Source organism: Narcine bancroftii, chromosome 1, assembly GCF_036971445.1.
Source record: "Narcine bancroftii isolate sNarBan1 chromosome 1, sNarBan1.hap1, whole genome shotgun sequence".
In the NCBI taxonomy this organism is placed as follows: domain Eukaryota; kingdom Metazoa; phylum Chordata; class Chondrichthyes; order Torpediniformes; family Narcinidae; genus Narcine; species Narcine bancroftii.
Window position 1 is genome coordinate 165,461,121 of NC_091469.1, and position 18,689 is coordinate 165,479,809.

The following is an 18,689-nucleotide window of genomic DNA, read 5'->3' on the forward strand; positions in this document are numbered from 1 at the left end:
CCCCACTGTGACCATCTGTCCCCACTGTGACCATCTGTCCCCACAGTGACCACCTTGACCACCTGTCCCCATAGTGACCACATTTCCCCACAGTGACTGCCTTTCCCCACAGTGACTGCCTTTCCCCACAGTGACTGCCTTTCGCCACAGTGACTCCCTTTCCCCACAGTGACTGCCTGTCCCCACAGTGACTGCCTGTCCCCACAGTGACTGCCTGTACCCACAGTGACTGCCTGTCCCCACAGTGACCACCTTAACCACCTGTCCCCACAGTGACCACCTGTCCCCACAGTGACCACCGGTCCCCACAGTGACCACCGGTACCCACAGTGAACACCTGTCCCCACAGTGACCACCTTGACCACCTTTCCACACATGACTGCCTTTCCCCACAGTGACTGTCTGTCCCCACAGAGACCACCTTGACCACCTGTCCCCACAGTGATCACCTTGGCCACCTGTCCCCACAGTGACCACCTGTCCCCACAGTGACCAACTGTCCCCACAGTGACCACCTGTCCCCACAGTGACCAACTGTTCCCACAGTGATCACCTGTCCCCACAGTGACCACCTTGACCACCTGACCCCACAGTGACCACCTGACCCCACCGTGACCACCTGACCCCACCGTGACCATCTGTCCCCACCGTGACCATCTGTCCCCACAGTGACCACCTTGACCACCTATCCCCACAGTGATTGCCTGTCCCCACAGTGACCACCTGTCCCCACAGTGACTGCCTTTCCCCACATTGACTGCCTTTCTCCACAGTGACCACCTATCCCCACAGTGACCATCTGTCCCCACAGTGACCATCTGTCCCCACAGTGACCATCTGTCCCCACAGTGACCACTTTGACCACCTGTCCCCATAGTGACCACATTTCCCCACAGTGACTGCCTTTCCCCACAGTGACTGCCTTTCCCCACAGTGACTCCCTTTCCCCACAGAGACTCCCTTTCCCCACAATGACTTCCTGTCCCCCCAGTGACCGACTTTCCCCACAGTGACCGCCTATCCCCACAGTGACCGCCTGTCCCCACAGTGACTGCCTGTGCCCACAGTGACTTCCTGTCCCCCCAGTGACTGACTTTCCCTACAGTGACCATTTGTCCCCACAGTGACCGCCTATCCCCACAGTGACCGCCTGTCCCCACAGTGACTGCCTGTGCCCACAGTGACTTCCTGTCCCCCCAGTGACTGACTTTCCCTACAGTGACCATTTGTCCCCACAGTGATCACCTGTCCCCACAGTGACCACCTTTCCCTACAGTGACCACCTGTCCCTACAGTGACCACCTGTCCCCACAGTGACCATCTGTCCTCACAGTGACCACCTTGACCACATGTCCCCATAGTGACTACCTTTCCCCACAGTGACTGCCTGTCCCCACAGTGACCACCTTGACAACCTTCCCCAATAGTGACCACCTTAACCACCTGTCCCCATAGTGACCACCTTGACCCCTTGTTCACACAGTGACTGCTGTCCCCACAGTGACCACCTTGACCACCTGTCCCCACAGTGACCACCTTGATCCCTTGTTCCCACAGTGACCACCTTTCCCCACAGTGACCATCTGTCCCCAAAGTGACTGCCTGTCCCCCCAGTGACTGCCTGTCCCCCCAGTGACTGCCTGTCCCCCCAGTGACTGCCTGTCCCCCCAGTGACTGCCAGTCCCCCCAGTGACCGCCTGTCCCCCCAGTGACCATCTGTCCCCACAGTGACCACCTTGACCACCTGTCCCCAAAGTGACTGCCTGTCCCCACAGTGACTATCTGTCCCCACTAAGACCACCTTGACCACCTGTCCCCAAAGTGACTGCCTGTCCCCCCAGTGACTGCCTGTCCCCCCAGTGACTGCCTGTCCCCCCAGTGACTGCCTGTCCCCCCAGTGACTGCCTGTCCCCACAGTGACCAACTTGACCACCTGTCCCCATAGTGACTACCTTTCCCCACAGTGACTGCCTGTCCCCACAGTGACCACCTTGACCACCTTCCCCCATAGTGACCACCTTAACCACCTGTCCCCATAGTGACCACCTTGACCCCTTGTTCACACAGTGACTGCTGTCCCCACAGTGACCATCTGTCCCCAAAGTGACTGCCTGTCCCCACAGTGACTATCTGTCCCCACAGAGACAACCTTGACCACCTATCTCCACAGTGAACACCTTGGTCACCTGTCCCCACAGTGACCACCTGTCCCCACAGTGACCGCCTTTCCCCACAGTGACCACCTTCCCCACAGTGACCGCCTATCCCCACAGTGACCACCTGTCCGCACAGTGACCACCTGTCCCCACAGTGACCACCTTGACCACCTTTCTCCACATGACTGCCTTTCCCCAAAGTGACTGCCTGTCCCCCCAGTGACTGCCTGTCCCCCCAGTGACTGCCTGTCCCCCCAGTGACTGCCTGTCCCCCCAGTGACTGCCTGTCCCCTAGTGACTGCCTGTCCCCCAGTGACCACGTGTCCCCACAGTGACCACGTGTCCCCACAGTGACTATCTGTCCCCACAGAGACCACCTTGACCACCTGTCCCCACAGTGATCACCTTGGCCACCTGTCCCCACAGTGACCACCTGTCCCCACAGTGACCATCTGTTCCCACAGTGATCACCTGTCCCCACAGTGACCACCTTGACCACCTGTCCCCACAGTGACCACCTTGACCACCTGTCCCCACAGTGACCACCTGTTCCCACAGTGATCACCTGTCCCCACAGTGACCACCTGACCCCACAGTGACCACCTGAACCCACAGTGACCACCTGACCCCACAGTGACCATCTGTCCCCACTGTGACCATCTGTCCCCACAGTGACCATCTTGACCACCTATCCCCACAGTGATTGCCTGTCCTAACAGTGACCACCTTTCCCTACAGTGTCCATCTGTCCCCACAGTGACCATCTGTCCCCACAGTGTCCACCTTTCCCTACAGTGACCATCTGTCCCCACAGTGAATGACTTTCCCCACAGTGACTGCCTGTCCCCACAGTGACCATCTGTCCCCACAGTGACCATCTGTCCCCACAGTGACCATCTGTCCCCACAGTGACCACCTTGACCACATTTCCCCACAGTGACTGCCTTTCCCCACAGTGACTGCCTTTCCCCACAGTGACTGCCTTTCCCCACAGTGACTCCCTTTCCCCACAGTGACTGCCTGTCCCCACAGTGACTGCCTGTCCCCACAGTGACTGCCTGTCCCCACAGTGACTGCCTGTCCCCACAGTGACTGCCTGTCCCCACAGTGACCACCTTGATCACCTTCCCCCATAGTGACCACCTTAGCCACCTGTCCCCACAGTGACCACTGGTCCCCACAGTGACCATCGGTCCCCACAGTGACCACCGGTACCCACAGTCACCAACTTGACCACCTTTCCACACATGACTGCCTTTCCCCACAGTGACTGTCTGTCCCCACAGAGACCACCTTGACCACCTGTCCCCACAGTGACCACCTTGGCCACCTGTCCCCACAGTGACCACCTGTTCCCACAGTGACCATCTGTTCCCACAGTGATCACCTGTCCCCACAGTGACCACCTGTTCCCACAGTGATCACCTGTCCCCACAGTGACTTCCTGTCCCCCCAGTGACCGACTTTCCCCACAGTGACCGCCTTTCCCCACAGTGACCGCCTGTCCCCACAGTGACTGCCTGTGACCACAGTGACCGCCTGTCCCCACAGTGACCGCCTGTCCCCACAGTGACCGCCTTTCCCCACAGTGACTATCTGTCCCCACAGAGACCACCTTGACCTCCTGTCCCCACAGTGACCACCTTGTCCACCTGTCCCCCCAGTGACCACCTGTCCCCACAGTGGCCACCTTTCCCCACAGTGACCACCTGTCCCCACAGTGACCGCCTATCCCCACAGTGACCACCTGTCCCCACAGTGACCGCCTTTCCCCACCTTGACCACCTGTCCCCAAAGTGACTGCCTGTCCCCACAGTGACTATCTGTCCCCACAAAGACCACCTTGACCACCTGTCCCCAAAGTGACTGCCTGTCCCCCCAGTGACTGCCTGTCCCCCCAGTGACTGCCTGTCCCCCCAGTGACTGCCTGTCCCCCCAGTGACTGCCTGTCCCCACAGTGACCAACTTGACCACCTGTCCCCATAGTGACTACCTTTCCCCACAGTGACTGCCTGTCCCCACAGTGACCACCTTGACCACCTTCCCCCATAGTGACCACCTTAACCACCTGTCCCCATAGTGACCACCTTGACCCCTTGTTCACACAGTGACTGCTGTCCCCACAGTGACCATCTGTCCCCAAAGTGACTGCCTGTCCCCACAGTGACTATCTGTCCCCACAGAGACAACCTTGACCACCTATCCCAACAGTGACCACCTTGGTCACCTGTCCCCACAGTGACCACCTGTCCCCACAGTGACCGCCTTTCCCCACAGTGACCACCTTCCCCACAGTGACCGCCTATCCCCACAGTGACCACATGTCCGCACAGTGACCACCTGTCCCCACAGTGACCACCTTGACCACCTTTCTCCACATGACTGCCTTTCCCCAAAGTGACTGCCTGTCCCCCCAGTGACTGCCTGTCCCCCCAGTGACTGCCTGTCCCCCCAGTGACTGCCTGTCCCCTAGTGACTGCCTGTCCCCCAGTGACCACGTGTCCCCACAGTGACCACGTGTCCCCACAGTGACTATCTGTCCCCACAGTGACTATCTGTCCCCACAGAGACCACCTTGACCACCTGTCCCCACAGTGACCACCTTGGCCACCTGTCCCCACAGTGACCACCTGTCCCCACAGTGACCATCTGTTCCCACAGTGATCACCTGTCCCCACAGTGACCACCTTGACCACCTGTCCCCACAGTGACCACCTTGACCACCTGTCCCCACAGTGACCACCTGTTCCCACAGTGATCACCTGTCCCCACAGTGACCACCTTGACCACCTGTCCCCACAGTGACCACCTGTTCCCACAGTGATCACCTGTCCCCACAGTGACCACCTGACCCCACAGTGACCACCTGACCCCACAGTGACCACCTGACCCCACAGTGACCATCTGTCCCCACTGTGACCATCTGTCCCCACAGTGACCACCTTGACCACCTATCCCCACAGTGATTGCCTGTCCTAACAGTGACCACCTTTCCCTACAGTGTCCATCTGTCCCCACAGTGACCATCTGTCCCCACAGTGACCACCTGTCCCCACAGTGTCCACCTTTCCCTACAGTGACCATCTGTCCCCACAGTGACTGACTTTCCCCACAGTGACTGCCTGTCCCCACAGTGACCATCTGTCCCCACAGTGACCATCTGTCCCCACAGTGACCATCTGTCCCCACAGTGACCACCTTGACCACATTTGCCCACAGTGACTGCCTTTCCCCACAGTGACTGCCTTTCCCCACAGTGACTCCCTTTCCCCACAGTGACTGCCTGTCCCCACAGTGACTGCCTGTCCCCACAGAGACTGCCTGTCCCCACAGTGACTGCCTGTCCCCACAGTGACCACCTTGACCACCTTCCCCCATAGTGACCACCTTAGCCACCTGTCCCCACAGTGTCCACCAGTCCCCACAGTGACCATCGGTCCCCACAGTGACCACCGGTACCCACAGTCACCAACTTGACCACCTTTCCACACATGACTGCCTTTCCCCACAGTGACTGTCTGTCCCCACAGAGACCACCTTGACCACCTGTCCCCACAGTGATCACAGTGACCACCTTTCCCTACAGTGACCATCTGTCCCCACAGTGACCATCTGTCCCCACAGTGACCATCTGTCCCCACAGTGACCACCTGTCCCCACAGTGACCACCTGTCCCCACAGTGACCACCTGTCCCCACTGTGACCACCTTTCCCTACAGTGACCATCTGTCCCCACAGTGACTGCCTTTCCCCACATTGACTGCCTTTCCCCACAGTGACCACCTGTCCCCACAGTGACCATCTTTCCCCACAGTGACCATCTGTCCCCACAGTGACCACATTTCCCCACATTGACTGCCTTTCCCCACAGTGACTGCCTTTCCCCACAGTGACTCCCTTTCCCCACAGTGACTGCCTGTCCCCACAGTGACTACTGTCCCCACAGTGACTGCCTGTCCCCACAGTGACCACCTTGACCACCTTCCCCCATAGTGACCACCTTGACCACCTTCCCCCATAGTGACCACCTTAACCACCTGTCCCCACAGTGACCACCTGTCCCCACAGTGACCACCGGTACCCACAGTGACCACCTGTCCCCACAGTGACCACCTTGACCACATGTCCCCAAAGTGACTGCCTGTCCCCACAGTGACTATCTGTCCCCACAGAGAACACCTTGACCACCTGTCCCCAAAGTGACTGCCTGTCCCCCAGTGACTGCCTGTCACCCCAGTGACTGCCTGTCCACCCAGTGACTGCCTGTCCGCCAAGTGACTGCCTGTCCCCCCAGTGACTGCCTGTCCCCCAGTGACCACGTGTCCCCACAGTGACCACCTGTCCCCACAGTGACCACCTTTACCACCTGTCCCCACAGTGACCACCTGTCCCCACATTGACCACCTGTCCCCACAGTGACCACCGGTCCCCACAGTGACCACCGGTACCCACAGTGAACACCTGTCCCCACAGTGACCACCTTGACCACCTTTCCACACATGACTGCCTTTCCCCACAGTGACTGCCTGTCCCCACAGAGACCACCTTGACCACCTGTCCCCACAGTGACCACCTTGGCCATCTGTCCCCACAGTGACCACCTGTCCCCACAGTGACCACCTGTCCCCACAGTGACCATCAGTTCCCACAGTGATCACCTGTCCCCATAGTGACCACCTTGACCAACTGTCCCCACAGTGACCACCTTGACTACCTGTCCCCATGGTGACCACCTGTCCCCACAGTGACCACCTGACCCCACAGTAGCCACCTGACCCCACAGTGACCACCTGACCCCACAGTGACCACCTGACCCCACAGTGACCACCTGTCCCCACCGTGACCATCTGTCCCCACAGTAACCACCTTGACCACCTATCCCCACAGTGATTGCCTGTCCCCACAGTGACCACCTTTCCCTACAGTGACCATCTGTCCCCACAGTGACCACCTGTCCCCACAGTGACCACCTTTCCCTACAGTGACCATCTGTCCCCACAGTGACCGCCTTTCCCCACAGTGACTGCCCTTCCCCACAGTGACCATCTGTTCCCACAGTGACCATCTGTTCCCACAGTGACCATCTGTCCCCACAGTGACCATCTGTCCCCACAGTAACCACCTTGACCACCTATCCCCACAGTGATTGCCTGTCCCCACAGTGACCACCTTTCCCTACAGTGACCATCTGTCCCCACAGTGACCACCTGTCCCCACAGTGACCACCTTTCCCTACAGTGACCATCTGTCCCCACAGTGACCGCCTTTCCCCACAGTGACTGCCTTTCCCCACAGTGACCATCTGTCCCCACAGTGACCATCTGTCCCCACAGTGACCATCTGTCCCCACAGTGACCACCTTGACCACCTGTCCCCATAGTGACCACATTTCCCCACAGTGACTGCCTTTCCCCACATTGACTCCCTTTCCCCACAGTGCCTACCTGTTCCCACAGTGACTGTCTGTCCCCACAGTGACTGCCTGTCCCCACAGTGACTGCCTGTCCCCACAGTGACCACCTTGACCACCTTCCCCCATAGTGACCACCTTAACCACCTGTCCCCACAGTGACCACCGGTCCCCACAGTGACCACCGGTCCCCACAGTGACCACCGGTCCCCACAGTGACCACCGGTCCCCACAGTGACCATCTGTCCCCACAGTGACCATCTGACCCCACAGTGACCACCTTGACCACCTGTCCCCATAGTGACCACATTTCCCCACAGTGACTGCCTTTCCCCACAGTGACTCCCTTTCCCCACAGTGCCTGCCTGTTCCCACAGTGACTGTCTGTCCCCACAGTGACTGCCTGTCCCCACAGTTACTGCCTGTCCCCACAGTGACCACCTTGACCACCTTCCCCCATAGTGACCACCTTAACCACCTGTCCCCACAGTGACCACCGGTCCCCAAAGTGACCACCGGTCCCCACAGTGACCACCGGTCCCCACAGTGACCACCGGTCCCCACAGTGACCATCTGTCCCCACAGTGACCATCTGTCCCCACAGTGACCACCTTGACCACCTGTCCCCATAGTGACCACATTTCCCCACAGTGACTGCCTTTCCCCACAGTGACCACCGGTCCCCACAGTGACCACCAGTCCCCACAGTGACCACCGGTCCCCACATTGACCACCTTGACCACCTTCCCCCATAGTGACTACCTTAACCACCTATCCCCACAGAGACCACCTGACCCATAGTGACCACCTTGACCCCTTGTTCCCACAGTGACTTCCTGTCCACACAGTGACCACCTGTCCCCACAGTGACCACCTGTCCCAACAGTGACCATCTGTCCCCAAAGTGACTGCCTGTCCCCACAGTGACTATCTGTCCCCACAGTGACCACCTTGACCACCTGTCCCCACAGTGACCACCTTGACCACCTATCCCCACAGTGACCACCTTGACCATCTGTCCCCACAGTGACTGCCTGTCCCCATAGTGACCACCTTAACCACCTGCCCCACAGAGACCACCTGTCCGCATAGTGACCACCTTGACCCCTTGTTCCCACAGTGATTTCCTGTCCACACAGTGACTGGCTGTCCCCACAGTGTCCACCTTGACCACCTTTCCACACATGACTGCCTTTCCCCACAGTGACTGCCTGTCCCCACAGAGACCACCTTGACCACCTGTCCCCACAGTGACCACCTTGACCACCTGTCCCCACAGTAACCACCTGTTCCCACAGTGATCACCTGTCCCCACAGTGATTGCCTGTCCTAACAGTGACCACCTTTCCCTACAGTGTCCATCTGTCCCCACAGTGACCATCTGTCCCCACAGTGACCACCTGTCCCCACAGTGTCCACCTTTCCCTACAGTGACCATCTGTCCCCACAGTGACTGACTTTCCCCACAGTGACTGCCTGTCCCCACAGTGACCATCTGTCCCCACAGTGACCATCTGTCCCCACAGTGACCATCTGTCCCCACAGTGACCACCTTGACCACATTTGCCCACAGTGACTGCCTTTCCCCACAGTGACTGCCTTTCCCCACAGTGACTCCCTTTCCCCACAGTGACTGCCTGTCCCCACAGTGACTGCCTGTCCCCACAGAGACTGCCTGTCCCCACAGTGACTGCCTGTCCCCACAGTGACCACCTTGACCACCTTCCCCCATAGTGACCACCTTAGCCACCTGTCCCCACAGTGTCCACCAGTCCCCACAGTGACCATCGGTCCCCACAGTGACCACCGGTACCCACAGTCACCAACTTGACCACCTTTCCACACATGACTGCCTTTCCCCACAGTGACTGTCTGTCCCCACAGAGACCACCTTGACCACCTGTCCCCACAGTGATCACAGTGACCACCTTTCCCTACAGTGACCATCTGTCCCCACAGTGACCATCTGTCCCCACAGTGACCATCTGTCCCCACAGTGACCACCTGTCCCCACAGTGACCACCTGTCCCCACAGTGACCACCTGTCCCCACTGTGACCACCTTTCCCTACAGTGACCATCTGTCCCCACAGTGACTGCCTTTCCCCACATTGACTGCCTTTCCCCACAGTGACCACCTGTCCCCACAGTGACCATCTTTCCCCACAGTGACCATCTGTCCCCACAGTGACCACATTTCCCCACATTGACTGCCTTTCCCCACAGTGACTGCCTTTCCCCACAGTGACTCCCTTTCCCCACAGTGACTGCCTGTCCCCACAGTGACTACTGTCCCCACAGTGACTGCCTGTCCCCACAGTGACCACCTTGACCACCTTCCCCCATAGTGACCACCTTGACCACCTTCCCCCATAGTGACCACCTTAACCACCTGTCCCCACAGTGACCACCTGTCCCCACAGTGACCACCGGTACCCACAGTGACCACCTGTCCCCACAGTGACCACCTTGACCACATGTCCCCAAAGTGACTGCCTGTCCCCACAGTGACTATCTGTCCCCACAGAGAACACCTTGACCACCTGTCCCCAAAGTGACTGCCTGTCCCCCAGTGACTGCCTGTCACCCCAGTGACTGCCTGTCCACCCAGTGACTGCCTGTCCGCCAAGTGACTGCCTGTCCCCCCAGTGACTGCCTGTCCCCCAGTGACCACGTGTCCCCACAGTGACCACCTGTCCCCACAGTGACCACCTTTACCACCTGTCCCCACAGTGACCACCTGTCCCCACATTGACCACCTGTCCCCACAGTGACCACCGGTACCCACAGTGACCACCTTGACCACCTTTCCACACATGACTGCCTTTCCCCACAGTGACTGCCTGTCCCCACAGAGACCACCTTGACCACCTGTCCCCACAGTGACCACCTTGGCCATCTGTCCCCACAGTGACCACCTGTCCCCACAGTGACCACCTGTCCCCACAGTGACCATCAGTTCCCACAGTGATCACCTGTCCCCATAGTGACCACCTTGACCAACTGTCCCCACAGTGACCACCTTGACTACCTGTCCCCATGGTGACCACCTGTCCCCACAGTGACCACCTGACCCCACAGTAGCCACCTGACCCCACAGTGACCACCTGACCCCACAGTGACCACCTGACCCCACAGTGACCACCTGTCCCCACCGTGACCATCTGTCCCCACAGTAACCACCTTGACCACCTATCCCCACAGTGATTGCCTGTCCCCACAGTGACCACCTTTCCCTACAGTGACCATCTGTCCCCACAGTGACCACCTGTCCCCACAGTGACCACCTTTCCCTACAGTGACCATCTGTCCCCACAGTGACCGCCTTTCCCCACAGTGACTGCCCTTCCCCACAGTGACCATCTGTTCCCACAGTGACCATCTGTTCCCACAGTGACCATCTGTCCCCACAGTGACCATCTGTCCCCACAGTAACCACCTTGACCACCTATCCCCACAGTGATTGCCTGTCCCCACAGTGACCACCTTTCCCTACAGTGACCATCTGTCCCCACAGTGACCACCTGTCCCCACAGTGACCACCTTTCCCTACAGTGACCATCTGTCCCCACAGTGACCGCCTTTCCCCACAGTGACTGCCTTTCCCCACAGTGACCATCTGTCCCCACAGTGACCATCTGTCCCCACAGTGACCATCTGTCCCCACAGTGACCACCTTGACCACCTGTCCCCATAGTGACCACATTTCCCCACAGTGACTGCCTTTCCCCACATTGACTCCCTTTCCCCACAGTGCCTACCTGTTCCCACAGTGACTGTCTGTCCCCACAGTGACTGCCTGTCCCCACAGTGACTGCCTGTCCCCACAGTGACCACCTTGACCACCTTCCCCCATAGTGACCACCTTAACCACCTGTCCCCACAGTGACCACCGGTCCCCACAGTGACCACCGGTCCCCACAGTGACCACCGGTCCCCACAGTGACCACCGGTCCCCACAGTGACCATCTGTCCCCACAGTGACCATCTGACCCCACAGTGACCACCTTGACCACCTGTCCCCATAGTGACCACATTTCCCCACAGTGACTGCCTTTCCCCACAGTGACTCCCTTTCCCCACAGTGCCTGCCTGTTCCCACAGTGACTGTCTGTCCCCACAGTGACTGCCTGTCCCCACAGTTACTGCCTGTCCCCACAGTGACCACCTTGACCACCTTCCCCCATAGTGACCACCTTAACCACCTGTCCCCACAGTGACCACCGGTCCCCACAGTGACCACCGGTCCCCACAGTGACCACCGGTCCCCACAGTGACCACCGGTCCCCACAGTGACCATCTGTCCCCACAGTGACCATCTGTCCCCACAGTGACCACCTTGACCACCTGTCCCCATAGTGACCACATTTCCCCACAGTGACTGCCTTTCCCCACAGTGACCACCGGTCCCCACAGTGACCACCAGTCCCCACAGTGACCACCGGTCCCCACATTGACCACCTTGACCACCTTCCCCCATAGTGACTACCTTAACCACCTATCCCCACAGAGACCACCTGACCCATAGTGACCACCTTGACCCCTTGTTCCCACAGTGACTTCCTGTCCACACAGTGACCACCTGTTCCCACAGTGACCACCTGTCCCAACAGTGACCATCTGTCCCCAAAGTGACTGCCTGTCCCCACAGTGACTATCTGTCCCCACAGTGACCACCTTGACCACCTGTCCCCACAGTGACCACCTTGACCACCTATCCCCACAGTGACCACCTTGACCATCTGTCCCCACAGTGACTGCCTGTCCCCATAGTGACCACCTTAACCACCTGCCCCACAGAGACCACCTGTCCGCATAGTGACCACCTTGACCCCTTGTTCCCACAGTGATTTCCTGTCCACACAGTGACTGGCTGTCCCCACAGTGTCCACCTTGACCACCTTTCCACACATGACTGCCTTTCCCCACAGTGACTGCCTGTCCCCACAGAGACCACCTTGACCACCTGTCCCCACAGTGACCACCTTGACCACCTGTCCCCACAGTAACCACCTGTTCCCACAGTGATCACCTGTCCCCACAGTGACTTCCTGTCCCCCCAGTGACCGACTTTCCCCACAGTGACCGCCTGTCCCCACAGTGACCGCCTGTCCCCACAGTGACCGCCTGTGCCCACAGTGACCGCCTGTCCCCACAGTGACCGCCTGTCCCCCCAGTGACCACCTGTCCACCCAGTGACTTCCTCTCCCCCCAGTGACTGACTTTCCCTACAGTGACCATTTGTCCCCACAGTGATCACCTGTCCCCACAGTGACCACCTTGACCACCTATCCCCACAGTGATTGCCTGTCCCCACAGTGACCACCTGTCCCCACAGTGACCACCTGTCCCCACAGTGACCATCTGTCCTCACAGTGACCACCTTGACCACATGTTCCCATAGTGACTACCTTTCCCCACAGTGACTGCCTGTCCCCACAGTGACCACCTTGACCACCTTCCCCCATAGTGACCACCTTAACCAACTGTCCCCATAGTGATCACCTTGACCCCTTGTTCACATAGTGACTGCTGTCCCCACAGTGACCACATTGACCACCTGTCCCCATAGTGACCACCTTGACCCCTTGTTCCCACAGTGACCACCTTTCCCCACAGTGACCATCTGTCCCCAAAGTGACTGCCTGTCCCCACAGTGACTATCTGTCCCCACAGAGACCACCTTGACCACCTGTCCCCAAAGTGACTGCCTGTCCCCAAAGTGACTGCCTGTCCCCCCAGTGACTGCCTGTCCCCCCAGTGACTGCCTGTCCCCCCAGTGACTGCCTGTCCCCCCAGTGACCGCCTGTCCCCCCAGTGACCATCTTTCCCCACAGTGACCACCTGTCCCCACAGTGACCGACTTTCCCCACAGTGACTGCCTTTCCCCACAGTGACCACCTGTCCCCACAGTGACCATCTGTCCCCACAGTGACCATCTGTTCGCACAGTGACCACCTTGACCACCTGTCCCCATAGTGACCACATTTCCCCACAGTGACTGCCTTTCCCCCCAGTGACTGCCTGTCCCCCAGTGACTGCCTGTATCCCCAGTGACTGCCTGTCCCCCCAGTGACTGCCTGTCCCCCCACAGTGACCACGTGTCCCCACAGTGACTATCTGTCCCCACAGAGACCACCATGACCACCTGTCCCCACAGTGACTCCCTGTCCCCACAGTGACTCCCTGTCCCCACAGTGACTCCCTGTCCCCACAGTGACTGCCTGTCCCCACAGTGACTGCCTGTCCCCACAGTGACTGCCTGTCCCCACAGTGACCACCTTGACCACCTTCCCCCATAGTGACCACCTGTCCCCACAGTGACCACCTGTCCCCACAGTGACCACCTGTCACCACAGTGACCACATTGACCACCTTTCCCCACATGACTGCCTTTCCCCAAAGTGACTGCCTGTCCCCCCAGTGACTGCCTGTCCCCCCAGTGACTGCCTGTCCCCCCAGTGACTGCCTGTCCCCCCAGTGACTGCCTGTCCCCCAGTGACCACGTGTCCCCACAGTGACCACGTGTCCCCACAGTGACCACGTGTCCACACAGTGACCACGTGTCCCCACAGTGACCACGTGTCTCCACAGTGACTATCTGTCCCCACAGAGACCACCTTGACCACCTGTCCCCACAGTGACCACCTTGGCCACCTGTCCCCACAGTGACAACCTGTCCCCACAGTGACCACCTGTCCCCACAGTGACCATCTGTTCCCACAGTGATCACCTGTCCCCACAGTGACCACCTTGACCATCTGTCCCCACAGTGACCACCTTGACCACCTGTCCCCACAGTGACCACCTGTTCCCACAGTGATCACCTGACCCCACAGTGACCACCTGACCCCACAGTGACCACCTGACCCCACAGTGACCACCTGACCCCACAGTGACCACGTGTCCCCACCGTGACCATCTGTCCCCACCATGACCACCTGTCCCCACAGTGACCACGTGTCCCCACAGTGTCCACCTTGACCACATTTCCACACATGACTGCCTTTCCCCACAGTGACTGCCTGTCCCCACAGAGACCACCTTGACCACCTGTCCCCACAGTGACCACCTTGGCCACCTGTCCCCACAGTTACCACCTGTCCCCACAGTGACCATCTCCCACAGTGACCACCTTGACCACCTATCCCCACAGTGACTGCCTGTCCCCAAGTGACCACCTTGACCACCTTCCCCCATAGTGACCACCTTGACCACCTGTCCCCACAGTGACCACCTGTCCCCACAGTGACCACCTGTCCCCACAGTGACCACGTTTCCCCACAGTGACCACGTGTCCCCACAGTGACTATCTGTCCCCACAGTGACCACCTTGACAACCTATCCCCACAGTGATTGCCTGTCCCCACAGTGACCACCTTTCCCTACAGTGACCATCTGTCCCCACAGTGACCATCTGTCCCCACAGTGACCACCTGTCCCCACAGTGACCACCTTTCTGTACAGTGATCATCTGTCCCCACAGTGACTGACTTTCCCCACAGTGACTGCCTTTCCCCACAGTGACCACCTGTCCCCACAGTGACCACCTGTCCCCACAGTGACCATCTGACCCACAGTGACCACCTTGACCACCTTGACCATCTGTCCCCATAGTGACCACATTTCCCCACAGTGACCGCCTTTCCCCACAGTGACTGCCTTTCCCCACAGTGACTCCCTTTCCCCACAGTGACTGCCTGTCCCCACAGTGACTGCCTGTCCCCACAGTGACTGCCTGTCCCCACAGTGACTGCCTGTCCCCACAGAGACCACCTTGACCACCTTCCCCCATAGTGACCACCTTAACCACCTGTCCCCACAGTGACCACCTGTCCCCACAGTGACCACCTGTCCCCACAGTGACCACCGGTACCCACAGTGACCACCTGTCCCCACAGTGTCCACCTTGACCACCTTTCCACACATGACTGCCTTTCCCCACAGTGACTGCCTGTCCCCACAGAGACCACCTTGACCACCTGTCCCCACAGTGACCTCCTTGGCCACCTGTCCCCACAGTGACCACCTGTTCCCACAGTGACCATCTGTTCCCACAGTGATCACCTGTCCCCACAGTGACCACCTTGACCACCTGTCCCCACATTGACCACCTTGAACATCTGTCCCCACAGTGACCACCTGTTCCCACAGTGATCACCTGTCCCCACAGTGACCATCTGACCCACAGTGACCATCTGTCCCCACAGTGACCATCTGTCCCCCCAGTGTCCGCCTGTCCCCCCAGTGACCGCCTGTCCCCCCAGTGACTGCCTGTTCCCCCAGTGACCATCTGTCCCCACCGTGACCATCTGTCCCCACTGTGACCACCTTGACAACCTATCCCCACAGTGATTGCCTGTCCCCACAGTGACCACCTTTCCCTACAGTGACCATCTGTCCCCACAGTGAGCATCCATCCCCACAGTGACTGCCTTTCCCCACAGTGACTGCCTTTCCCCACAGTGACCACCTGTCCCCACAGTGACCACCTGTCCCCACAGTGACCACCTTGACCACCTGTCCCCATAGTGACCACATTTCCCCACAGTGACTGCCTTTCCACACAGTGACTGCCTTTCCCCACAGTGACTCCTTTTCCCCACAGTGACTGCCTGTCCCCACAGTGACTGCCTGTCCCCACAGTGACTGCCTGTCCCCACAGTGACCACCTTGACCACCTTCCCCCATAGTGACCACCTTAACCACCTGTCCCCACAGTGACCACCGGTACCCACAGTGACCACCTGTCCCCACAGTGACCACCTTGACCACCTTTCCACACATGACTGCCTTTCCCCACAGTGACTGCCTGTCCCCACAGTGACCAACTTGACCACCTGTCCCCACAGAGACCACTTTGACTAACTGTCCCCACAGTGACCACCTGTCCCCACAGTGACCACCTGTTCCCACAGTGATCACCTGTCCCCACAGTGACCACCTTGACCACCTGTCCCCACAGTGACCACCTTGACCACCTGTCCCCACAGTGACCACCTGTTCCCACAGTGATCGCCTGCCCCCACAGTGACCATCTGTCCCCACAGTGACCGTCTGTCCCCACCGTGACCATCTGTCCCCACAGTGACCACCTTGACCTCCTATCCCCACAGTGATTGCCTGTCCCCACAGTAACCACCTTTCCCTACAGTGACCATCTGTCCCCACAGTGACCATCTGTCCCCACAGTGACCATCTGTCCCCACAGTGACCACCTGTCCCTACAGTGACCATCTGTCCCCACAGTGACCGACTTTCCCCACAGTGACTGCCTTTCCCCACAGTGACCACCTGTCCCCACAGTGACCATCTGTCCCCACAGTGACCATCTGTCCCCACAGTGACCATCTGTCCCCACAGTGACCATCTGTTCCCACAGTGACCACCTTGACCACCTGTCCCCATAGTGACCACATTTTCCCACAGTGACTGCCTTTCCCCACAGTGACCATCTGTCCCCAAAGTGACTGCCTGTCCCCACAGTGACTATCTGTCCCCACAGTGACCACCTTGACCACCTATCCCCACATTGACCACCTTGACCATCTGTCCCCACAGTGACTGCCTGTCCCCATAGTGACCACCTTAACCACCTGCCCCACAGAGACCACCTGTCCCCATAGTGACCACCTTGACCCCTTGTTCCCACAGTGACTTCCTGTCCACACAGTGACTGGCTGTCCTCACAGTGACCACCTTTTCCCACAGTGACCATCTGTCACCAAAGTGACTGCCTGTCCCCACAGTGACTATCTGTCCCCACAGAGACCACCTTGACCACCTGTCCGCACAGTGACCACCTTGACCACCTATCCCCACAGTGACCACCTTGACCACCTGTCCCCACAGTGACCACCTGTCCCCACAGTGACTGCCTTCCCCACAGTACCACCTGTCCCCACAGTGACCACCTGTCCCCACAGTGACCACCTGTCCCCACAGTGACCACCTGTCCCCACAGTGACCACCTTGGTGCCCAGTCCCCCCAGTGACTTCCTGTCCCCCCAGTGACTTCCTGTCCCCCCAGTGACTTCCTGTCCCCCCAGTGACTTCCTGTCCCCCCAGTGACCGCCTGTCCCCCCAGTGACCGCCTGTCCCCCCAGTGACCGCCTGTCCCCCCAGTGACCGCCTGTCCCCCCAGAGACCACCTTGACCAACTGTCCCCACAGTGACCACCTTGACCACCTGTCCCCACAGTGACCACCTTCCCCACAGTGACCACCTGTCCCCACAGTGACTACCTTGACCATCTGTCCCCACAGTGACCATCTGTCCCCACAGTGATCACCTGTCCCCACAGTGACCGCCTGTCCCCACAGTGACCGCCTTTCCTCACAGTGACCGCCTTTCCCCACAGTGACTATCTGTTCCCACAGTGACCATCTGACCCCACAGTGACCATCTGACCCCACAGTGACCATCTGACCCCACAGTGACCATCTGTCCCCACAGTGACTACCTTGACCACCTGTCCCCACAGTGACCACCTGTCCCCACAGTGACCATCTGTCCCCACAGTGACTACCTTGACCACCTGTCCCCACAGTGACCACCTGTCCCCACAGTGACCGCCTTTCCCCACAGTGACCGCCTTTCCCCACAGTGACCACCTGTCCCCACAGTGACCGCCTGTCCCCACATTGACCGCCTGTCCCCAAAGTGACCGCCTTGACCATCTGTTCTGCAGGGATCGGCTGCGCACCACAACGAACGTGCTGGGGGACTCTCTGGGAGCCGGGATCGTGCAGCACCTCTCGCGCCTTGAACTCCAGGAAATGGACAATGCGGCGGAGGAGGCAGGGATGAGGAAGCAATACCAGCTGATGAGTGCGGACGATGTGAAAGCCCGGACTGTGGGGAGCGAGACCACCATGTAGAGTGTATCAGGCTCACTGCCCTCCTGGCCTGCATCGCACCTGTGTGCAGCAGAATGCGTGTCCCTTACCTATGAAGGCTTGTCCTGTCTTAGAATCATAGTCACTCAGCACTGAGTAGGCCCTTCTGCCCATCTATCCTTGCTGACCAGCATCTCCTGTCTCCCAGCAGCAGCGGCATGTCCATTGTAGTTTCCACTTGGACAATTACCTGCCCTTCTCGATACCTTTCTCTCCAGAGAACCCT

At 59.1% G+C, this 18,689-nt stretch overlaps 1 protein-coding gene across 1 annotated transcript in view; it reads left to right on the top strand.

Annotated features, from left to right (window-relative positions):
* Positions 1-18,445, top strand: part of LOC138746603 (excitatory amino acid transporter 1-like) — a 69,417-nt gene extending 50,972 nt beyond the window's left edge. Inside the window, exon 8 of the mRNA XM_069904922.1 lies at positions 18,256-18,445. Within this exon, the coding sequence (XP_069761023.1) occupies positions 18,256-18,445 (190 nt within the window). The remainder of the gene's footprint in view (positions 1-18,255) is intronic.
* The last annotated feature ends 244 nt before the right edge of the window (positions 18,446-18,689 follow it).